This window comes from Xenopus tropicalis, chromosome 5 (genome assembly GCF_000004195.4).
Source record: "Xenopus tropicalis strain Nigerian chromosome 5, UCB_Xtro_10.0, whole genome shotgun sequence".
NCBI classification, from domain to species: Eukaryota; Metazoa; Chordata; class Amphibia; order Anura; family Pipidae; genus Xenopus; species Xenopus tropicalis.
In genome coordinates this window covers 99234954-99260952 of record NC_030681.2, presented here as the reverse complement: position 1 = coordinate 99260952, position 25999 = coordinate 99234954, and the positions used below count along the sequence as shown (strand labels likewise).

The window sequence follows — 25999 nt, the reverse complement described above, 5'->3', positions numbered from 1 at the left end:
CAGGGCAGCAGTACATTATTTAATAACTTTAAAACACTTTCACATAATTTTTTTTGTAGTTTTGGTTCCTTTAAAAAACAAACAAACAAAAAAAGTACACGCCTGGGTACTGTTCTTTACAAGCACAGGTCTATTTTTCTGCCTCACCCAGAATTCAGCTTAAAACCTCAGGTATGCATATTACACACCGTTACCGTCTCTGCACATGTGCATTTCATGCTGGGCAAGTAGCAGTATGGAACAGATATACTCAGAATTACAAATAATTTTGTAACAAGGTTTCTTGGTTGAGCTTAGTTCTTTATTCAAGATGAAAAAATACAAAGCATATATTTTGGGGGTGTACTCTAACAGTGACACTAACAAAAACAAACAATAAGAACAATATAAATAATGAATGCTACCTTGCATAGCTCTCTTGCACTACAGGTGTCAACTGGAATTCTTCTTTGTAAGGTTTAGCCTTTAACCTCACCCCTCAGCAGTACGTTTAACAAGCAACCCTTACGGTGGAATAATATTGTAATGCTCTCTCCATTTCTTCTGCAAAGCTCTTGAAAGAAAATGCATGACGAAGAGTTTGAATCAGGGAATGGAGCTGCTCCAACTGTTGCAGAACTACATTTCCCATAGTGCTGCTTCCAGTGAAGCAAGCAAAGGCATGCTGGAGCTGCTCTGCACAAATAGTGTGGCGAAAAGGATATGAGGGAAACACTTCATAGGGCTTATTACATCCACAGACACAGTGGGCAACTTGGGCGTTTACCCTCACTAAGTTTAAGACCACTTTAATTAAAGGTACTTGTGTCCAAGTGCTGATCAGTCCTTCCTGCCTTTCGTTACTAATTGAATGATGCTGCGGCTATTGCGCACAGTGCTGTGCAAACCCTGGAGCTCAGCACCTTGCATTAATACATGCAGCATACTAGCAACTAATCTGCATCTGCTGCCGGACTGGAAGTATTCGCTGCAACTGCATCTTATTTATCTGATAGGGTCCATTTTGACTCAGATACAGCTGCACCAGACACATCACAGTTAGTCGTTGGTAGTGCTATTGCTTCTGATTCAGCAACCACATTGCGCCTGCAATAAAACATGAATTTTGGGAAAAACCATTGCATTGTGGAAAAAAATGTTGCCAAAATTGCACTTGTCTGGGTAAAATTGCTCACAATGTCTGGGTAAGTGAATGTACCCTCATATCTTCTTCACATTCATACAGAGAAGCTCAGCAATCCCATAACTTTATTTGATATTTTAGAGCAAGTATAAAGTCCTCCAAGTTTGTTAGCATTTCTCTGAAGAGCCAGCTGTGAGTATTTTGGAAGTTGTAGTTTACTTAGCTGAGACGGCTGCAACTGTATCAAAATTCTTCTAAAATATAATGCACCTGCCGATCTCCAGCTGTTGCTGAACTAGATACTGGAAGCTGTAGTTCAGCAACAGCTGGAGAGTTATAGGCTGAACACTGCTGCCTCAGAGGTTCTGTATTATGTATCTAGTCAGTAATAATACTTATTACACCAGATATATACTGGAAATGAACATTTCCCAATAATTCTGTTACACATAATATACTTGGCTTTAATTCTATAACACAAATCATTAAAAAGAAGCCAGTTGCTTAAAAAAAATACTAAATTAACTTATGAATAAATTAAGCTGTGCATCACAAATACGTTAGCAAGGTGAAATACAGGCACTTGACAGTTTAATGTGCAAGGCAAATAACTTTATCTCAGGGATGCCAAACGTAAGGCCCTCCATCTGTTACACACCTACATCTCTAATAGTCCTCCTGCCCCACAGCTGTTGCTGAACTACATATCCTACAAAGCTACTGAAACTGGCGGGAAAATGATATGCAATTCAGCAACCACTGGGACCTGCCAGTCTGACATCCCTGCTTCAAATGGTAACAGTCTAAGACAGTCTATTTTATACCCAGTGTATACATTCACAGAGAAAAATCTCCTTTTTTTTTTTTGGTACGACCAAGTTTTCTTTTTAAAAGTGTAGGCACAGGTGAAGCCCCCTCACCTTTCCCAGCTGTTTCTTAGAACGGCTCTGTTAAATAACTTGAAGACAGTAGAAGTGCAAATTTATTTTTGTAGGATCTAGATAAATATAAAAGTGGGTATACAATACTTAATAGAATTTGGTATAAAATTACATGAAAATCATGAAACCTGCAGCCTCACAGTGGAAAGATATTGCATATTGCTCACTTGCTATGGTTTTCATTCTAACTCCTCCCAGTTCTCTGTCAGGTTTCCTTTGCTCCGCCTTCGAATACTAACCAGTTTCCCAGCTGATTTAATGCTCCACCTGGAGCTATTTCCTGAACTTGTCAGGTTTGTATATTTTGTGGATCCTTTGGTTTCATCCTCCCAGCCGGGCCAGGAATTGGGATCATCTAATACATCATCAGGAAAGGACGGAGACTCCTCTACTGTTATATGAGGAGGTTCCCAACCCTCAATCTCGTCGGCTTTCTTTGGCTGAATGTTCTGTTTTATTGCTAAACTGTCCCAAAAGCCAGCTTTCTTTTCTGTCTTTACGTCTTCTTTTGGTTTCACAGATATTCTGAAATAAAGATACACAAGGCATAATTAAACAGCTTTTCTTATTTCCCTTTAATCTTGTCCTGCCTTCCATCTGGCACATACTAGGCATTTTACAGATGTATATACACCATAATCTAAATATCTACCCTAGCAGAACTATAAATATAAAGTAGATATTTTAATACATATATATACATACAGTCACTTGGCTGCACTGTATAAATTAATAGTCCAATTGTGGTTGGAATAAGGCAAGTTGTTTGGCACATGTAGAGGCCTAAAGCACACAGGGAATTAAACTAGATGTTTTGGTTGCTGCTACTTGTATACCTTAATGGATCAGTTCCCATTAACCTGAATAGCACCTGAGCATGTTAATATTTGTGTTTGAAGATGGAACTAGGTTAATTTTTGCCCACTTATCATGGGTGCCGGCTGAAACACTGCACTTCTTATTTAAGTGATAAGGAAGTAGAGTAAGTTGTGGTTTTTGACTAATGCCACAAGCAGTGCCCATCAAAGACTGCATGTCTTACAGTCCTTATTGCATACAATTTCTCACGGCTCAGAGAAAAAAAATCTATTCTACTAGAACATACAACAGAAACGCATAATACACATTGGAAGGCTTAAACAACAGGAAATTGATATAGATATGAAAGTGATTTAGATGAAGGAACCATGGGATTTACTTAAAAGAAAAGGCAGATAATGATGAAATGAGAGATTTAAGTGAGATAAAAAGCAATTTAGGTGATAGCAATTTTTACGTCAGTTTAAGATTAAAACCAGATGACAATGACAATTATGAAGGTCAGGCAAAAGGGTCATAAAACAAAATAGAAGAAAATGGACTGCAGTAATAATGGATTGTCCTTTCTTATAAGGAAATGTTACACAAACATTTGTCCATGTTTTGTCTCTAAGTTCAGTGAAATGAATCACTCCGAAGTCCATCAACTTTGTGCCTCACTTAACCTGAAGCTCCCCATCACTGCCCACTGCCCACGGGCCCATTAGCTGCCGAATCGGTCCAAAGGACCGATATCGGCAGCTACTATCGGCCCGTGTATGGGGACCTTTAGACTACTGCCACATGGTGCATTTTCTCACACCCCGAACAAACTCCCACTCCACTCTGATCTGCTTCATGGCGTGTCTGCACATGGAAACTCGCTGGAAGTTCACTCCATATGGCTGCACCCAGGCCCCGTATGGCAGTGGCATAACCCTCCTCCACTGCTATTGACACGCCTTTGCTTCAAATACTCTACACCATAGGGTGGCTCACTGTGCATGCACTACACAATGGCATTAGGAGCACATGATATACATGATGCACGTGTGCAGGAATTTTCTGCAAACTGGGTTTAAAGGACGAACAGGAGAAGAGCTGTAAATGGGAGTAAACAGGCTATAGTACTGATAAAGGTAATGCATACTTACCCTTTAAAGCAGCAATTAATTATTCAATTCAGTTTTTAAAGGGAAGTGTTCATTATGTTGCGGCTCATGCCACATGTGCCTTGCACTCTGTGATGCAATGGCTCTGGATGCAGGCACAACAATAAGATTTTTGAAGCGTAGGGGTGGATTCTCAGCCTGCTTCAAGAAGAACGAAAATCCACCCTGTGTGGCACCTGCCTAAAAAGTGAAGTACAGCTGGCCATACACATAGCAATATAGCAATAATATAATCCAAAGAAAACTTGGTACAATGGCAGACCACCGATCCACTATGGATTCCAATTAGATCAGGAATTGGGCTGGTTTGATAATTTAATCTACTAGTCGGCTGCTGTATGGTGTATCAGAAGATGAGGGAGGGCAGAGGAGCCCCAACAGTTAACACAAACAATAGTAACAATAGAAAGGTGGCTATAACGTGTTTGCCCATTCTTCCATTCCCTGTCCATTTGGCGTATGGGTCATAAGTTGTAAAGTGTATTCAACTGGCCAGCGTATTGACGCCTTAACAAAAATTTATGCTTTTTTCATGGTAAAAAACATGGCAGCTAATTTATCTTAAGCTATTCCACTGCTAAATCTGTAAGGGCTCATTTATCAATGCAGTCGCAATTGCCTAAATGAATACTCAAGTGTATGACACCATTGGTACTTGGGCGTCTGTCCTGCCTGCTTCCATACTGACACAGGGGAGCTACCACAGCCTTCAAAGGGCAAAGACACAGCTACTAAACGCCAGTAAATAGACAATACTGAGAATTGCCTCTGCTAAAACACATGTAGACACAATTATCAGTAATTATCAGCATTGTCTATTTTAGTAGCTGTGACAAGCTGCTACTAGTAGCTCTGTGTGTAGGCAGGCTTCTCACTACAACCTGCGTCAATACACGTAGCTAACCTGGCCCTAAGGGCCGTGGCAGCTGGTGGGATGGCATATGCGGCCCCACAATTTCAGGAAATCATGTCGCCGCATATGCCATCCAACCAGCAATTTACATTCAAGCCCGTGGGATTGATCAAAATCTGCCTTCAGGGCTGAATCGGCAGAAGGAGGTAGAAATCCTATTGTTTCTACCTCCTTATCTGCCGTTTCAGCCCTGAACGGTTAGTGGCCGATTGTACGATCTTTCGTGCGACCGATGGTCGCACAAAAGATCGGAAATCGCCACGTGTGTGGCCACCTTAACTGTGAGAGTTTTGACACAATTGCATCAGACACAACTCCTCCAATTGGCTTCAAAGTTAATTGAATTAAGGGAAAAAATGCTGCAGTAGAAAACACTGCAAATTGTATCCAAAATGCACATCATTAAGATCACAAGTAGTAGACAGAGACTTACACTTTAGATTTAGGACATTTAGCTCCTTTTAGCAGCTGCTGTTCATCATCCTTGTTGAATATAGAGGTCACTTCCTTCCATCCTCTAAAACTGGCACCTTGGACCTTGAGAACAAAAATGAAAAGGCATTTATGGATTCATATTGGCCACATAACCTTTAAAGCAAAATCTTAAACTAAAATATGTATGGAATTAAGTAATGTAAAGTAACATTTTACTCTATGAAGATGTAAATGATAAACTGTGTAAATGTGTCCATAATATATAAAGGATAATATCAAAATTTAAAAGCTAAATATAAAGCACTATGGGCAGCATGGTGGTGGCACTGCTGCTTTGCAGTGCTGGGATCCTAGCTTTGATTTCAGGCAGGACAGTATATGCAAGGAGTTTGTAGGTTTTCTGTGGGCTTCCTATGGCTACTCCAGTTTCCTCCTACATTCCTACAGGCAGATGAATTGGCTCTTAAAAAAACGGACCATAGTATATATGATGGGGGCTTCGGACTGCAAGCTCAAATGGGCCACAGACTGACTTGACTGAGATATAATATTTGTAAAGCACTGTGGCTGTAACTCCACACACCACTTCTTTCTGTTCCAAATTACCAAACCACTAAATAATATTAGTCAGCCTTTTTCTACAAAATTTCCAAAAGTTGACCCAAACCTAATTTTCCAGTGAGATAATGAACTTTGTCTGCTGGGTTTTATGGGCTGCAAAACCTTCTAATATTAAGGAAGGCCCAAGAAACCATTGCATTGTTCATGAAAATGTCTTAGTAGTAGTAGCTAAAATTGGCATCAAACCCATCATTGGCAGGCAAAATGAGACATTACTTGTGCTACAGGTGATCCCAATGGGCCAATAAAAGGACAACCATTTGGGGGTTTTAACCCTGAAAGCAAGCAAGTTGCAGGTAAAATCTAGTCCCGTTGTTAAATATTTATTGAAGCAGTAGAATTCTTAATAAATCAGATATAAGTGAGTGTAGGACTAGCCAGACCGGGGATTACTTTGACGTAGTTGGCCAGCTTGAAGTATATTGCAATATAGGGGAGGGCATATCTTGGTAGCTTAATGCACAGAATGTCTTAATGTCCTATATATATTAATAATAGGTGAGTGCAGAGGATCTCTTGTTGTTGTCTATATGAATTTTGTGGTCACAGCCTCATTGCACCCCTGCCTAATGGTTTCAAATTTAGTGGTGAGCTACTTGGGCTACATACAGAATGGTGGATTTCTGAGCCTAAAATGCATATTCAATGAGGGCTATGTTTGAAGCAGTTAAAGGAACAGTAACACCAAAAAATAAAAATGTTTTTAAGTAATCATAATACAATGCACTGTTGCCCTGCACTGGTGAAATTTTCACATTTGCTTCAGAAACCCTACTATAATTTATATAAATAAGCTGCTGTGTAGCCATGGGGGCAGCCATTCAAAGGAGAAAAGGCACAGGCACATGGCAGATAACAGATAAAACACCATTGTATTCTACAGAGCTTATCCGTTATCTGCTATGTGCCTGTGCCTTTTCTCTTTTAAATGGCTGCCCCCATGGCTACACAGCAGCTTCATTTACTAAACTATAGTAATGTTTCTAAAGCAAATACACCAGTTGCACCAGTGCAGGGCAACAGTACGTTATACTGTAGTTCCTTTTATACACTTTGATTTTTTGGTGTTACTGTTCCTTTAAGCTGAGGGTACAGGTATAAGTACATAGAACCGCAGACTCCCATGGAGTGCATATGTAACATACAGTGGCCCAGATCTTGGTATCTTCTCATTGATTTCTTATAAAACCAATGGGAGATCTAAGGCAAATAAAGGGGACCCAAATGATGTCCCATATGCCCTTAAAAACTACTGATCGGCTTTTAGAGAACCAGAGTCACAACACAAAACAACACAAAATCAGTGTTGTTTTTTTTGCCAGGATTTAGACTCTATGTTTAAAGTCCCAAGTGGATTACACATTTATTATCACATCACTGTTAGGGCCAAATATTAAAATTCAGTCAGATGGAGTTGCCCAATATTTTGACAACCTTAGAGGACAAACTATGTTGCCGGAACTACAGTGCCAAAAACCGTTCATTTTGTTAGCACTAAACACTGCCTACAATAATGTTGGAAGCATGGAAGGACTGAGAGAACGATATCATGACCTCGACTCAGTTAGGGATGAAGACAAATATTCCTAGATTGTTATGTAAGCGCAAAGGCATGCAAAGCAAAACAGACAAGCAACTGTAATTATTTTACTGTGAATATCAAGTAAGAACTTAAACTATAGGTCGAGACTCAGAAATGAATCCTCATGCCTACAATCGCCTTTACTAAAGTTTCTTAATATAATAAAAAATTGCCATTCATATATGGGCCACAAATGATTCTAAACCAAATTTTAGGTTGTAAAGCTGAATTGTACATTTTATTTGGTTGCAGTGAGAAGAAAGTTAAACACTAATACAGAATGTGATAAGGCAACCTATGAGAGGTACCTTCTGACCAGGTTGCAGTCAGAGCTGTGATTAGGTGTAACATTTGGGCTGTTTATGCGGCAGTTAGCGAGCATTATCTATAAATTTCCACTAAACTGTGTGAAAGCTGTCATTGTTCCACCTGCCAAGCAAAATGGAAATATCATCTATAGGCTGCAGTAGATACCCTGGGCCTCATTAGTCAGATGATCATAAATATTAATAGAATATATGTAAATAATATTTTTGAACTAGCACATGCAGTGACCAGGTTATTTAGTACAGGTATAGAGTCTGTTATCCAGAATTCTTAGGACCTGGGGTTTAAACATGAAATAAACCAAACAGGATCGTTTTGCCACCAGTTAAGATTAATTATATCTTAGTTTGGATTAAATACAAGCTATTGCTTTATTATTACAGAATGTTTTTTAAAATTCTCTGTTATTTGGAGCTTTCTAAATAATGGGTTTGCAGATAACAGATCCCATACCTGTATGACCAGTTCCAGACAAATAAGTTGACCATCAATCCAAGTGAATGGCTCTCCATACCATATATTTTTAGATGATCAAGTTGACATCCTCCTCCAGCACATGGGGAAGGTCATTAGCCAATTAGCAACACAATATTGGGGTCTGCCTATAGTTTCTGCCAGTTTTCTTGCAGATCTTCCAGTACACATTAAAGGAAAACTACACCCCCAAACAATGTAGGTCTCTATAAAAATATACTGCATCAAACAGCTCATATGTAGAAGCCTGCTTCATCTAACTAACCCATTTTCATAAGAACTTACTTTTTTAGTACTAAACTCTCGATCGGGCAGGTTTGAAAATCTAGTCGGATCGGGGACCGCTTCGGCTCGTTTATGCGGTTCCTGGACCGACTTTGCCTATGCCCATCATTATAATTCGATTGTTTGGCCCCAGGGCCAAACGATCGAATTAGCCTGGATTCTCCCGATATCGCCCACCCGTAGGTGCGGGATATTGGGAGAAGATCCGCTCGCTTGGCGACATCGCCAAGCGAGCGGATGTTAAGGTGTATGGGCACCTTAAGGGCCGCCCCCTGGGATCATACAGTTCATGTTGCACACAACAAAACCAGGGGCACGCATACATGATAGGTCACATCAGCCAATGAACAGAGTTCTGTATTTTACTCCCACACATCTTCCTGTTAAGGTTGGAGCTACATTATTTCCTGTCAGGTGATTTTGAAAGTGCTGGTCAGGTGATCTCTCAGGGAGTACACAGCCCATCACAAAATGGTGGCTCAAGGTAAACCAAACGTAAAAGAACAATATTTACTGATAGCTATATTCCAGTTTGGTAGGGTTCTTTAACAGGCTACTTGATATAAACTGTATTCATTCTGCAAGTATAAGGCATGAGTGGGCTACTGGGCTTTGATGCAGATCCAGAAAAACTTGCAAACCTATAAAGAGCATTTTTTGACAACTTTTCTAGTAAATATTTTGATTGTCTTTTAAGTATGCAGACCTGACTGTACAATTTACTTTGGCAGCATGCTAATGAAGAACATACAATACAATAAAATATAATATAAAACTTTAATATAAAAGCTCTATTTGAAGAGCACTAAAGTTTCTTCATTAAAAAAAACCACACAAGCAGAGGAATACTCTGGAAAGTACAGGAGCAATGCCTATGTTGTTAATAATAACACTGGTAGCTGGACATATTTTAAAGTCTCATATTTAGGTGACAATACAGAATATCACTTTGGGACCTCGCCTTTCACTCACAGTGCAATGTGTGCAGTTACCTGGCAAAGTTTTGTGAAACACAAAGATAAAGTAAGGATGTAAAATCCATCCAAAATTCCCACAGAAAATATAGCTTCATGCTTATAGACAGGACAAAATACTCAAATTGTTTTACTGCTGTATTACGTGTGCTGCTTTATTTCCTAAAAATTGCATATTGTTAGATCTGTTTTCTATTTACAGAGACTCTTCACTTGTAACTTAAAGGGGAAGGAAAGGCAAAGTCACTTGGGGGTGCCAAAATGTTAAGCACCCCCAAGTGACTTTAACCGCCTACCTTTTACCCCGGGCTGGTGCCGCTGTCAGGAGAAAACAGCACCAGCCCGGGGTAGCTGCCGGCACTTCCTCCTTCCGGCTTCGCTGCGCGCGCATGCGCAGTAGAGTGAAAAGCCGAACTTAAACATTTAAGTCGGCTTTTTCGCTCTACTGTGCATGCCCGGCCACCGGCAGTTTAGGAAGTGGAAGGCGGAAGGAGGAAGTGCTGCGCTCCAGGTACCCCGGGCTGGTGCTATTTTCTCCTAACAGGGGCACCAGCCCGGGGTACAAGGTAGGCGGTTAAAGTCACTTGGGGGTGCTTAACATTTTGGCACCCCCAAGTGACTTTGCCTTTCCTTCCCCTTTAAGTTACAAGTGAAGAGTCTCTGTAAATAGAAAACAGATCTAACAATATGCAATTTTTAGGAAATAAAGCAGCACACGTAATACAGCAGTAAAACAATTTGAGTATTTTGTCCTGTCTATAAGCATGAAGCTATATTTTCTGTGGGAATTTTGGATGGATTTTACATCCTTACTTTATCTTTGTGTTTCACAAAACTTTGCCAGGTAACTGCACACATTGCACTGTGAGTGAAAGGCGAGGTCCCAAAGTGATATTCTGTATTGTCACTTTCTTTTTCCTTTAAGGGGCTGATTCTAGCTGCCGATATCTGTCCCTTAGACTGATTCGGCAACTAATCGGCCTGTGTATGGGGACCACCGACGGGCCTGCCCGGCCTGAAATCGGCCCCAGGGCCAAGTGATTGAATTATCCTGGATTCTCCCGATATCGCCCACCCGTAGGTGGGGATATTGGGAGAAGATATGCTCGCTTGGTGACATCGCCAAGCGAGCAGATCGGCCCATGTATGGGGACCTTAACACTCGCCTATACATCTGGTACCAACCATGATTTGTGCTGCCACCTGGCTGGTATTTTTCTGCCTTGGCGCATTGTACCACTGTTTTGGTCCCTGTTATTGAGATTGATATTGAGAGCCATTTACTGTTCTGTTTGGCTGGACATGTCCCATAGAATACACATTCCCATAAAGAAGCTGATGGTCAGCCTGTTGCCAGACAATGGTCGCCTATGCAAATCTATAACTGCGAGCTAAGCCAGTTATAGATACAGACAGAAGCTTGGTGACATAAATCAAAAGGAAAAAACATTTACAAAAATCAATATATAGTTGCCCATTAATTTTGAGCAGTTGCGTTGCATGTTCTGTGCTAATTATGTGACAGGTAACTTGTTTATAGGCTGGATTAGGTTAAAATTAAAGTAAATTAAAGTTAATTTATTCAGAGAAGGCTAAAGTCTAGAAGTCTAGCATCAATACTAGCTTTAAATATGAAAGTTTACTTGACTTATACCTGCAGGTATATTTACAAGAGCCCTTCCAACTGAATAGCACTTTGTATAGCAGTAAGCTACAGAATGCATAGTCCTTGATCAGTGTTTGTTTACAGAAGGTACTGAACCTCTACACACTCATATTATGGGATGCGAGTGTATACGCTCCCTGAAAAGCCGTGTGTTTTCATGGCTGCAAACTCCACGTACATTCCTGCCAAGCCTCAATACCGACGCAACCCAGCTAAATGCATTTCTGTTTCTCTTGCTCCCCAGGGCAGGAAATGTTTAGCATTTGCTGGAGCGCATATCCCTCTGGCTGTTTCTTTTGTAAATGTTCCTGAGAAATATTAGTAGTTATCACCAAATGTGTATTTAATAGCAAAATTAGCAAGAAATATGCATGGTTTTTCTGTGTTCCACAGTAGATTGGTTTTCTTGCAGAAATAAAGGATGGCTGCTAAATGCTATTCTAAGACTGGAAGAATCACAGGAATGCCATCTAATATCAATATTAAAAGGGCTCAATCAATTGCAATAAAACTGTTTGTAAAATCCCTAATGATCAAAGACAGACTAAATGTGTTTCTGTTTGAATCATGTGTTTCTCCAGAAAACGGGCTTTGAGAGCCACTGGCGCACAGTTAAGTTAGCTGGAGGAACGCCCCAAGGTTCAGGGATGAGATGGTTGACAATGAAAACATTTGTGCTGCTGTACAAAAGAACATCAAATATATAGGTTACATACAAATACTAAGAGACACAAGAGGTAAAGAGGGCTCTGCTCTAATGGAATATGGTGTATAAATCAATAGCTATAACATTTGTGTATAAATGCTGTTGTTTACATAGTGATATCTGCATGTAAGTTTAATGATCCAGTAAGTAAAGTGATCCAGTTAGTACAATGCTGCTTTAATGATCCAGTTAGTACAATGCTCCTTTAATGATCCAGTTTGTGCAATGCTTTAGCATCATTAACCAGTTGATCTAGAGCAGTGGTCCCCAACCTTTCTTACTCGTGAGCCACAGTCAAATGTAAAAAAACTTGGAGAGCAACACAAACACCATAAAAATTCATGGAGGAGCCAAATAAGGGTCAAGATTGGCTATTAGGCAGCCTCTATGCACACTATCAGCTTACAGGAGGCTTTATTTGGTAGTAAATCTTGTTTTTATTTAACCAAAACTTGCCCCCAAGTCAGGAATTCATAAATAACTCCCTGGCACTGAGAGCAACATCCAAGGGGTTGGTGAGCAACATGTTGCCCCTGAGCCACTGGTTGGGGATCACTGATCTAGAGGAAGGCAAGAAGGTTCCATCTAAAGATGCCTCTAATTTGCCTCCCTATGGGAAGAATTATCCTTTTCCACCATAAACCTATGCCCCTTTTCTTACTGCCCCTTGCTGCTACAGACTGTGATTGCTAAGTAGCCCAAGTGCATAACTTTACTGTATCTTCTTAAAATGTTCCAGTCTACAACTTCCAACCTTTGAGTCATGTGGGTGCTCTGAATTTAAATTCAACAACAGATGGAAAGTCTCAGCTTGCAGATAGATAATTGTTCTTAAGTATCCCTGGTACTGGCTGAAAGGTGAGTAAGACATTGCTCTCCTTGCACAAAACAACATAAGTGTTTAGAAAGAAAAATCTGCTTGTGCTAAAAGGGCAAAACTGACTAATTTATTAAGTGCCAGTGTCAGTTTATGCCTATGTGGCTCAGCTATGACACCATTTAATTCTCTGAGGCCCATTTTAGTGATTGCCCATAGCTGGTACATCCTGCTGGTATTTGGCAGCAGCTTTCAAGGTGATGTGCCTTCAGAGCAGAGCTCTAGATAATAAATACCCTCCTTTCATGGGAACATTTTACAGGTTGGTGAATATGTTTATGGAAGTATAAGCTGTTTTAATATTTTACAGACACTTATGTAACATTAAAAACATGCACAGTAAGACAGGAATAAACAGAAATAACACAGTGATTCATAGGCTGTAACAAACTGCTACATAATTCATATATGAATCATTTGAATGGAGTAATTTAAATAAATAACAGCTCGGCATGCTCAATAAATCTTAACTTGTGTTCAGATGGTCTTGTGATCTCTCTAAAGCATTCAATGAATTGCTAATGTTTCTGGCCCACTTCAATGCTTTCTTTTGTTCATGTGGTGGAGAAAATATCAAAACCACTTGTTTTAAGCACAAAAACTTTCGCATTATGCATAATATGACGAATGACAGGCAGATGCCACTCATTTTACTTACTACAACACAGGCCAGAAATGGACAGCCTTGGCTAATGCCACACTAGGTATGTTCTGCTGGAGGCAGTTCTGGGCAACTGGCACAGGGTTTACTCTGTATATTGAAGGCCACGGCTGTGTTTGGCACTACAAACATCAGAACATAAAAGTAAATCATATAAATGGGGCAATTATGATTGCTGAGAAGGGTAGACCTATTGAGGTAATAGAGAGTAGCACTGAGAGATCACTGGATTTATATGAGAGGCAGTAATTATTTGGAACCCAAAAACATAATATAACCATCAGTGGGTATTGATACTTCACGCACATTACACAGGAAGAAATAGTGGGTACTAGCCGCATGGAAGGGAATTCAAGTAGCTGTCACAGAGCAGCTCCCTTCCTGCCTATTAGACAGTACATTTCTGTTGTATTGTAAATTATCTGTATATATTGTGCCCCTGCCTAATGTGATTTTTTTTTTATTGGTGTGCAACTTTCCTTAATCGAACAGCAGTATGAGAGTTCAGAGGAAAAACAGGCTGCAGTTTGCAACGAGCAGGTGGTGAGTAGAATTCAATCAGTTTTCCAGCACACCATTACTGCTGTAAAAAAAAATCCAAGGTGCTATGATGAGCATTACGGGGTAAGTCCATGCAGAAGCAAAGGTGCACCCCACCACAGAGTGTTCTAGCATCATAGTTAGTGGAGTTTCTCCCTGTCAGGGATATTCTTGAGCAATACAAATGTACAGAAACATAATCCCAACACTTATGTAAACAAATAAATAAATAGCATAAAAATAGCTCTTTAAATGGGCAACTGGACAATTTAAAGCACTTAATATAGAGCCCCACACCCAATGTGTTTACACAGACACATTCATTCACACAGTCATTAATGCCCACTTATAACTTGGAACCATTGCAAAAGGCAAAGACAATGTACACAGCTTCCTTCAAGCAGGCAAGGAAGCATCGGATACAGATGTGGAACACACTGATTATTGTATAAGGAATGTGACTCTAGGAACAAGTTCCCTCCAACAAGCAACAAAAATAAATGTTAAACTATCTAAATATTAAGAGTGTACAATTCTTCTAAGTGCAAGCCGAGTCGAACGTGACAGATGTGCTTTTGGTACAGAACCAAAAATAATTAAGAGCAGAAGAGAATGGTATTACTGTCTAGGATTATTTGGTTTAAAAGCACAGGTTTTCTCTTAGAAACAATAACAATGATGATAATACACAGTATGATCTAATTAGAAAGAAATTTCAAAGCTGACATTAATTCTGAATCTTGAAGCTCATGAAGCTGAATCTGACTGGTAAAGCCCTATATGGTAATTGCACTCCTTATTTGCAACACAACTAAAAGCTAGTATCAGTTACAGGTATGGGATCCCTTATCCGGAAACCCATTATACATAAAGCTCCGAATTACAGAAAGCCTGTCTCCCATAGACTCCATTTTAATTAAATAATTCAGAATTTTAAAACTGATTTCCTTTTTCTCTGATAAAACAGTACCTTGTTATCGATCCCAACTAAGATATAAATAATCCTTGGATGCAAAACAATCCTATTGGGTTTGATTAATGTTTTATTGATTTTTTAGTAGGCTTATGGTATGGAGATCCAAATAACAAAAAGACTCCTTATCTGGAATACCTTTGGTCCCGAGCATTCTGGATAAAGGGTGCTATACCTGTATTATTATTAACACATATTTGTAAAACACCAACATAATCTACAGTGTTGCACAACAAAACAACCAATAACCAATACAAGAAGTATTGTTATTTGTAAAAGTATAAATACAATATCCCACATTTTTTACATTTAAAAACGTTTAAAATGTTACTATTTTTGGGAATAAAGTTCAGATAATTTTATCACAGATGAAAGATTGCAATACTTCAATGGTGTGGCAATGATATATGGAAAAAGAACTGTAGAAATATATAAACAGTATAAATGCCACAGGTTACTTAGCCAGATAAACAGCAGGGTAGTTAAACTTAACATTCTACATTAACACTAAAGTGCTGATTTATAAATGACTGTATCTTAGGTTCAGGCAATATGAAGTAAGAAAAAGTGAGTGTGAGAGAGATCTGCTGAAATTGCAACTCAATGTTTTTCTTTTGCTGCAAACAACTTATTCATTTATTATTAACTTATTATTATTTATTTATTTACAAAGCGCCAACATATTCCGCAGCACTGTACAATAAGTGAGTTTCACACGTTGGACATACAGAGTAACATATAAAGCAACCAATAACCGATACAAGAGGTAAATAGAGCCCTGCCCAAAAGAGCTTACAATCTACAAATTGGAATCTTTTGTGGGTTTATGTAATAAAAGGCACTAAGGGGCATGTTTACTAAGATTGGAGATAAAATGGTGATGTTACCCATAGCAACCAATCAGCATTAAGATTTGAACAGTCACCTACAAGTTAGAAATCAAAGCAAAGACCTAATTGGTTGCTACAGGCAACATCACCGTCGGTATTTATCTCCATTCTTAGTAAACACACTCCTACGTTTGCTGAGGAGCAGTAACCAATAGCAACCAGTCAGCATGTAGCATTTACTGGTCATCTCTTTGAAAGCAAACATTTTATTAGTTGCTATGGGTTACAGCTCCTGGGCAAACTTAATTCCTTTTATTACATATGGGGACAAAACTTGATACCAAGATTAGCCGACTTTATCCCTGTACAGTTGTTGACTTGAGCAATATTGCTTAGTTGGATTTATATACTAATATAGGTGTTACATGCATTATTGCAGTTACCCATAGCAATCAACCTGCAATAAGTTTATTATATGTTAAAAAATAAAAGCAACGGTCTTGGTGTCATGGATAACTGCATGGGTGCAATATAACTCCTGTGTTAATAAATGAGAGCCAGTAGATTTAATATACAGATTTAATACCATATGGGTAATATTCTTTTATAAACTGTGACAATTCCCCAGAAACATTTAAAATATTTTATTTACAAATGTGTAGGGAAAATATGCAGCTGGAAGATATTCTTGGAAATATAAACATACCTAAGATGCTTCTTTAGAAATGAGCAGTGTATAACTTTACATAAACCAGAGGAATAGAGGAGGAATATCTCCTAATAATTTTCCACATCAGTAGGATTTATCTTCCATTTAAAAGGGCAAAAATGTATAAAGGTGCAGCTTATTGCATGCACAGAACATTATGAGTTTGCATTGCCATACTGCTAACTTTGGATAAGATATTCTTATAGGACCTGGATACTGCCATCATCACATTTCCCCTAACCAGCCTGACTTATGCAGGACAGATTTTGAGCTGTGAGCCACCCCCCCCAACAAGAAGAGCTTATAGGGAAACTGGTGTTTCAGTGTATCGGGGGTGTCTGACTGTAAGTGGTGATGGATATTCAGATTGAAGGTATGGCCTAAAAGGCCCACCATTTTATTGGGCATCAACTGTCCAAAATAATTCCTCTTTCTCCAAATCATTGCACCCCTGCTCTTTGTATGCAAATGTGGATAGGGAGTATAATCTGTTCATATAATAGTTCTTCCAATAATTACATTTATACAAAATATATATATACATTTATACTAAAAATGTGTCAAGTAGTAATTGTTTGTTTGTAACAATACATAACACAAAGTCATCCATGAATCAGTTTTTTATGTTTAATCTATAAAAGCACATTTTTTTTTTATTATTCTTATAATTATTCTTAAAAGAGATTCTGCAATGATTTTAATGGTGTACATTTCATTATTTAATGTTCATATAGCAAATAATTCACTCCACCAATTATTCTTATTTTATTCTTGAATCAACAAATGTATTTTTTTAGTTGTAATATTGGTGTGTAGGCAGCCATCGCAGTGCATTGTGCGGAGCTAGTGCTACACATTAGAACTGATTTCTGAAAACCTATTGTTTCTCCTACTCCCATGTAACCGTAGGAGTCCCAAGCCTGACTTGGATTTCTTACTACTGAGTGCCATTATCTATTGGGAGCTGCTATCTTGCTACATTCCCATTGTTCTGCTGATCGGTTGCTTGGAGGGGGGGTGAAAACACTCCAACTTGCATCGCAGCAGTAAAATGTGACTGAAGTTTATCAGAGCACAGGTCACAAGGCTGTGACACCCTGGGAAATGAAGAATATGGCTAGCCCTATGTGAAATTTCAAAATTAAATATAAAAAAAATATGCAGGATTCTGCTGGAGAAGCTCTATTAACTGATGCTTTTTGAAAAAAAAAAAACAGTTTTTCCATGACAGAATTCCATTAATGTATATGGAGCTATCATATTCTATAGTACTTTATAGAGATTATACCTTATTCATATCAGTCTATGCCCCAGTGGAGCTTACAGTCTAAGGTCTGTATCACACAAACACACTATGGTAAATTTAATAAGCAGCCAATTAACCTGCATATTTTTGGAGTGTGGGGAGAAACAAAAGCACCCAGAGGAAACCCATGCAAGAATGGAATGAAAGTACAAATTCTTTTGCACACAGTGCCTGGAATCCAACATGAACCAGAGTTCTGAAGGCAGCAGAGCGAACTACTGCGTGACTGTGCTGCTCATGTTTAGTATCTTCTATTTATTTTCAGATTACATTTAATTCTAATATTTGTCAGAGCAAGGAATTTTCTTGGAAAAAATATCTTTAAGCTACTTTCTAATTAACAACGCCCAGCCTTCACATCAGCCAGGAACTCATATTATTTATTACACAGATACAGCTTGGCAAATATCAGAGGCAGGGAATAAAGACAGCTCAGCAAATCTGCTGTTTTCTTCTGCCACTCAAATTATAGATAAGCAGACTTGCATTTATACTTGCCAGGTTATAAGGTTGTAACTTATGGCTCCATTAAGCACTATTGAGAATAGGGCTTGGGGCTTTTGCACTTCTGTCCTGACGCAAGATGAAAACCTTGCCTAAGAAAAAACCACATTCCAAAAATTTACAAAAATTCAATTGGCCCTAGAAAACTCACTATTTTGTGTGTGTGTGGTGTTAGTGTGCATGTGTAAATTATATAGGATTGTAAGCCCTACAGGGCAGAGACTAATACAGGCCCTTACTGGGATTCTGGCATTTTAAGTACACAGAAACCCAAACAGCTTTGTTTCAAAAAAAGAGTAGGATTCATTTATGAAGTACAGTTGCGTTCCTGCAATTTTTCCCCGCAGTGAGTTGTGTCTTACACCCCTTACAAAACTTTCTCTATGCACTTCTGTATAGTTGTGCTCTGCACTGTTCAGTCCTCCCTGCTGACACTAATCGAAGGGATCCCGGGAGCTACTGCCACCTCCTGGCCAGGCAATAGCTCCAGGATTCTGTTTGTGACCAGTGTTAATTGGTGCAGCGCACTTGCACCTATAAGGTTGGCACAGATGTCATTAGCACACCGAACACTGGAAATTACACCACGTGTGCACTTAGCTGTGTTAATTTTGACAAACTGGACACAATTGTGTCAGGCAAGGTGCAATCACACCAGACACTACCCCCCTGCACCAGCTGCCCCCTTGTGATAGAAATGGCACAGGAGTACTGTGAAAAAACCATCCCTCCATCCCTCTCTTGTCATCTGCCCATGCATGTTGAACAATGCTATACTGTAGAATGTGCATTACTGAAAAAAAAGTACACCTTATAGGGTTACATAATAAACAAGGCACTGGTCCTTGACCAGTGATAAGGCAGGCTATCTATGATTGTTCACCCAAAATATAAGTTTTCGATATTTTGAAAACAGATGCAATATAAACAAATTTACAAAGCATCTTTACTTTTTGTTTTCTGTATCAATGCAAGCGATGTCTGTAATCTAGAAAAAGGGATGCCCATTTCAGATCATAATCTACTAGGAGATCTCTAGTTGGTGACCAGCAGATCAGCACTATTAGATCACCTTTTTGGGTATCTTAAGTTCTTTTGGCATGAGTGCACCAGTATTTGAATTACTAGAGGCGCTTACAGTATAGAAACACAAATGAATGCCTTGCTCTGTTTGCTATGGAATCTGTTACTGAGAAACATTTTTTTTTTTACTTTTTATAACATGAAAAATTGTTTATAGTTTTAGAGACAATCTAACATGAGCTTTATCTCACTGGGTGAACTAGGGCCAGCATAGCTGCACATAAATGTTTCCCTTGCTCTCGGTTACTGTAGTGGCCTTTCTGATGGTATTTCTTAAAGATAACATTCTTTTGCAAGAGCTCGGAAATGAAAAGAAACAGTTTAGCAAAGCAGCATGCAGGCACGCTCAATATAATGAACAATCATATATCTATAAATGGTTCTTTAAGAGCTAAACTACACAGGAGATTTTGTAGGATGGTGTTGGATCAACAGATTCAACAGACATGGGTAAAAATCTAATGGGACAGATAACAAAATCTGACGTGTAAACTACATGGAACCTTTGCCATCCCACACAACATGCCTGTCGGAAGGGAACACTGCATGCTCTGTCTGCAACCGATGATATAAAACCTCATGGTGTCTGAAAGACTTAATCTTCTCACTGACTGTTGGATGTAGACGCATTAAACAACAATCTGACTTGCATTACAAATTTCCGTTCTGTCCAATCAATGAGGTGACTGATATTAGTTGTCATGACTCACGTCTCAACTCACATTTGTCACATGTAACAGGAACTCAAAAATAATTAAGGCCATAACTGTCTATCCAGTTGTTTCGTCTATTATAAAGCCCAAAGTTTAGTGAAAGTGGGCCCTAGATTCTGCAGTGTCACATTAGGTCCCTACATTAAAACCAGAGGTTGTTTTTTTTAACTCTTGGAGATTTTTTCTTGTTTTGTTGACATAAAAAAATACACATATTATAATATGTGTGATATATTTTGAATGGCAGGTATAAATCCTGCTTTTTTTTTAGGTTATTAGCTCTTTTAGAGCAGGCTTCATAAGCAGTAGGTGTGGGCTGAACATCCAAGGGGTGTTAATTAAGTAAGTAGCAGGTGAAGGTACGTGGAAGTGGGAGTTGTATGTGGGAACTGCTTTCTGTTCACCTGCTGAATTCCCTGAGACCAGCCTGTTTGTTCTCACTGCATACTGGACACCATACTGCTAAATTAAGCAATTTTTTTTTAGGTTGGACTTTTGTTGCTAAATACAAGCAATTTTCTGTTGTTATTTGCTACTGCCGAAAAGCCTTTTGTGTTTAAGAATAACCTTTAAAGGAGAAGTAAAAGTAAAAACTAAGTAAGCATTATCAGAAAGGTCAACAAAGATGTGTGAGAAGGAAAATGGCTTCCGGGTGAAAGCTACGACAGGTATGTGATCCCTTATCTGGAAACCCATTATCCAGAAAGCCCGTCTCCCATAGACACCATTTTAATCATGATTTTAAAAATGATTTAAAATTTTAAAACTGATTTCCTTTTTCTCTGTAGTAATAAAACAGAACCTTGTAATTGATCCCAAATAAGATATAATTAATCATTATTGGATGCAAAACAATCCTATTGGGTTTAATTATTGTTTTATTGATTTTTTTTTTTAGTAGACTTAAGGTATGGAGATTCAAATTACGGAAAGACCCCTTATCGGGAACACCCTTGGTCCCAAGCATTCTAGATAATGGGTCTGTATTTATTTTAGGAAAATGTGATGGTGTTGGTGAATGGAAGGGATATATGCAGTTCACATGATTTGGGTGGACAGGATGTACCTAACTTATATGCATAGTTGGAAAATGTAGGGTTTACATGTCCTTTAATTATACCCTATATTCTTATAAACGGTGCATAGTGATGTAATCAGTTATATTCGGTGCTTAGTGATGTAATTTGTCACATGACAGATATTAGAAGTCACCTCAGCTTTCTGCCTCATGCTTTAAAGGAGAAAGAAAGGCTAATAAAGAGTTAATCTTAAGCTGCAGGGAAACCTTCAGTTCTCTCAATAGTGCCCTTAAGTCTCCCCATATTTCTCCCATTCAGATGATCAGAAGCCTCATATGAAAAAAAACGCTGAGCTCTGTAAAGAAAGTTCCCATAATGCCTCGCTCTTGCTTCAAGACCAAGACCGGTGTACATGCTCAGTGTGTAAGACTATGAGGAAGCTTCCTGCTGATTGGCTCAGATCACACATTCCTAAGGGGGGGAGGGAGTTCTTAGCATTCTTGAGGGAGGGGGGAGCAGGAGAGGGGAGAGAGCTGCATGTCTCTGGCAGAGGAAAACAAAGAGACAACAAATCCTGTTTCTTTTGACAGAGAACTCAGTGCAGCATTTCTGTGAGGGCTTATGGCTGTATTTACATAGATCTTTCTGATAAAGCTTACTTAGTTTTCCCTTTCCTTCTCCTTTAATAAGGTCATAGAACTTCTTGGTGACTTATAATATCCCTATCCTTATATATCCTTATATATTTCAGGGGGCGCTATACAGTATATCTATGTATAGCTTTATTTATATAGCACTTTTTTTAAAATAAATAAATAAAAAAACACAAGGATATTGGGAGCCATCTCAGAGCCCTATAACTTATATAAATGCACTTGGCTTCTGGCCCTCTGCCATTAATATGGTCATGAAACGCCTTTGTGAATTTAAATATGCTTACATTTACAGTTGGGCATACAATATTCTATATATAATATACAACATATATTAACAGGGTTCTTAATTTACTTACTGTAACTTGCCCTTTCATGCTAGAGAAACTCGTCTTTAAATTCTGCAGTTCCTTAAAAAACAAACAAAAAGAAAAATGAGGAGAGCAAACTGTATCCCAGTTCAGCTGATTAATAGTCACCTGCTAGGCTAGTGAAAGATGAGGCTCCATTACAGCCGGCAGCAACTAGTACAGTACCCAGCATTCTCCAGCCTGGATCCTATTACTCGGCAGAAGGTTATCGCTGCACTTTATCTCAGATCTCCATTGGAGTGTGTGGAGAAGTGACATACACAGCCAAGACATTCGTATGTAAGCCCTTGTATCCATTATTAGAGAATTAAAGACAAACAGGATTTTCCTAACCTAGAATTGTTGCTCTCAGCTTAGATTCCTGAGAACGACTTTCCTGGCACTTTTGGGTTCTAGCATTGTTTTTTCAACTATCCATAAATATTTTAATAAATTTTAGAACAAACATACAGTTTAAGCTGTATATATAAATTACAGGAGAGCATTGTTTTGTTTTCTTTGTTTAGTCTTTTAGTCGGCCAGAGAAATTGTGCCTGTTTTAATTATGGAAATCCCTTCCTTTGGAATCTAGATGTAATATGTTAATTTACAGTAAGTAGTTCAGTCCCTTGTGACCTGGTAAGATTGAAGCTGCCCCATGCTTGACATTCTCACAAGAACACCATTGGCATATGCAGGGGGTCACAAAGAGGTCCAAGTGACTTCTAATTGTTTGGCCCCAAAGCAGAAGCCTGAATAAATGGAATCTGGCCACTTTTGAATTTACATTGATATATCATACTCAACAAAAAACTTGTCAGCAGCTAGTTGGGTCAACTAGGTTTAGTCATTGGTGATCACCCTAATAACCCTACTCTGCAGGGTGACAACCGATCTAGAAAGAGGCATCTAGGGATGTAAGAACAAAATAGGATTTCCCGATGAATTACAAGATTCTAACTAAAATTAGAAGGTAAAATCCTTGTCTACAATGCATTCAAAATACTCTGTGATACACAAGAGTACCTGTTAAACCTACTCTCCCCCTGCCGTACAGGAGATGGGACTACATTCTGGAGAATTTGCTATTAAGGAAACCAGCCTGCTACATAAGACAACTTATTTTCAGTGGTAGTCTCGAAAGGCACTCCTCTTCCCTGGCTCAATATCTTTTATAAACGCCAAACAATATTGTGCTTGGGAATGTATCAATAATGTGTTAAAATACAAAGTGTGGAGCCAATGTGAACTTTCCATCATCCATCAGGATCTTGTGCATCCACAATGGCAAGGCTCAATCCTTATTAAGGTGCATGGTGGTGGCACTAACCGATGGCATGAACAACTCTTTCCTGTCACTAAAATGACTATTTCACTTATTCTGTGACATTTCTAAGAAAGGAAGACCATTCTCTTTGCTAAATGTAGATATTAAACACAGATTCAGTAATGATAATCAGAATTAATTTGCTCTTTAATTAGTTGGATGGTGTCCAGATTTGCCATTTTTATCAGCAGTATATAACAAGACATCTGCTGTAGTCAGGTAAGCATAATCACCCAATCTTTTAATCTCATCTCTAAGGCAAATTAATATGACTAAATTCTTTGCTATGACTGCAAATCTCTGAAACTACTGTACAGCTGAAGTCTGATATGGGATAAAAGTATGCATGAAGTCATCATATAATCCTCCTAGTCTCACATGGAGCAGAAGTTCAGGAATGGCCAAATTTCATCCTTCCAACAGTTGCTGCCCTGCCAATCTGATTACAGAAAGCCTTTGTCCGTTGTAGTTCAGCAAAACCCGAAAGGCAGATACCCTGTTTCACCTTATAAGGGCATTTTCCACACCTTGTCATGAAACCTCATGACTAATGGGCTGCTGGTCTAGTAAGCATACCAACCTATTAGTCAGAAAGCATTTACTGGAAGTATGCTTAAAAAATAAGACCTGATTGGTTGCTATGAGTTACTAGACCCCGGACAATGTTGCACTTTTTATTATATCACCCAGTGAGTGCAACCTGGGGATCATAAGGGAATACAAGTTATAGAGACTGGTTCAGTTACATGCAGCGGCATGGCAGTACTGGGTGCAGTGTGACTAATTCTGCCTTAAATTAATGCACTACAGAAATTTCCTTTTAACTCAATTTTTGGTTTTCTAGTATCATTTCTAGTATCTCTCCTATATGTCATTTAATGTAGCACTGTTTGCTTTCAGATCTTTTTGAAAGTCTGAGCTGAACTACAACTTTCTGCTATCAAATTGCTCACATACACTTGTTTGCTTCTTATCAATTAAACCTTCATACAGCTAAAGTTTAACTAAGGAAGTAGGCTAGAAATGTTGTACATTGTTTTGGGCTAATTTTCGGCTTGATAATTTGTGACCATCCCTAAACTCAGCTTCTCAACAGCTGCCAGGAGCCCACTGAGCATGTGCACTATCCTGGACAGTTCATCTTTAGGATTTAGTTCTCCTTTAAGCAGAAGAAAAATCTAAATCCCTTGAAATTAATATACAGGTTTAAGAATTAAAAAAAGAAACATGTACATTTATGTTTGGACATGTATAATATAGTATATATCTTAGTTTTAAACTAAAGCAACCACCAGCTTAGCACTGATCTCATTAACTTCTATTATCTGGTCCATTAATAATTTTTGTAAAACACTGTTGAATTAATTGGCGCTATACAAATAATAATTCAAGAAATCATTAAACTGCAGATTTATTAAAATGCGAGTTTAAAGCTTTATACATAAAAACTCACCCACATTCTATTTATTCCTATGGGATTTTTAGAAGCATATTTATCAATGGGCAAAAGGTAGAATTTGTTATATGATAAATACGCTTTTAAAAATAGAATAAATAGAACATGGGTGAGTTTTTATGTATTAACCTCTAAACTCACATTCATAAATCTGCCCCTAAGTATCTTATTTATTTTTTACAGAAAAACAAAACAATGCCTTCCTCTTAAAAGCAATGTTTCAAAATTAATATCTCTCTACTAATAATTTTTTTTTGTGGTGAGCCGCTGGGGAGAACATATATCACCTTCCACACACATATCATGCTTCTTATCCTGAGGGTTTGAACCTTAAAAGGGGTCAACATGACCCTATTTAATAAACAGAATCATTCTCCCACGCAAGCAGTGTTTAGCCTGCGGTGCAATACATTAATGTGATTGGACTGTACCAATTTAACCTTGAGTGAACAGCTGGGAGCTAATCTGACCCACAATGAATTGGTGAACTTTCTGCAGCCTTTGGGAGTCACTCCCCCTCCTCCTCTGCGGCTGCTGCTTCTGTTGCTATTTTCTGCTGCTCTCCAACTTGCAACTTAACAGCTTAGGCAGGAGCTTTGCTACAGTAGTGGGCAACTAAAAAACAGAAGAGCATGCTGAATCATTATCAGCATCATACAGGCAGGTCATGGGCGTTCATTCACCCACCTTTAGGGGCGCAAAAAAATTGCGAGGGTAAAGGTGGCTACATACGTGGCGATTTCCGATCTTTCGTGCGACCATCGGTCACACAAAAGATCGTCCCCACCCTCCACAGACGTTCAGGGCTGAATCGTCAGATACGGAGGTAGAAACAATAGGATTTCTACCTCCTTCTGCTGATTCAGCCCTGAAGGTAGATTTTGCTCAGGTGCCTTCAATGGCGCCTGAACAAAATCCTTTAACCCGCCGACTTGCCATACACGCATCGAATATCGTACAAAACATCTGTGCGTGTATGGC

General features: G+C 38.8%; 1 protein-coding gene across 3 annotated transcripts in view; it reads right to left on the bottom strand.

Annotated features, from left to right (window-relative positions):
• Positions 1-279: 279 nt before the first annotated feature.
• tdrp (testis development related protein) overlaps positions 280-25999 on the bottom strand; it is a 66261-nt gene continuing 40541 nt past the window's right edge. Inside the window, exons 4-6 of one of the 3 annotated variants that reach the window (XM_012962978.3) lie at positions 22245-22295; positions 5381-5484; positions 280-2589 (exon numbers count right to left, since the gene is read on the bottom strand). In XM_012962978.3, the coding sequence (XP_012818432.1) occupies positions 2244-2589; positions 5381-5484; positions 22245-22295 (501 nt within the window). In that variant the 3' untranslated portion in view covers positions 280-2243. The remainder of the gene's footprint in view (positions 2590-5380; positions 5485-22244; positions 22296-25999) is intronic. The other 2 variants (XM_031901700.1, NM_001016270.2) reach the window with 2 other exon arrangements.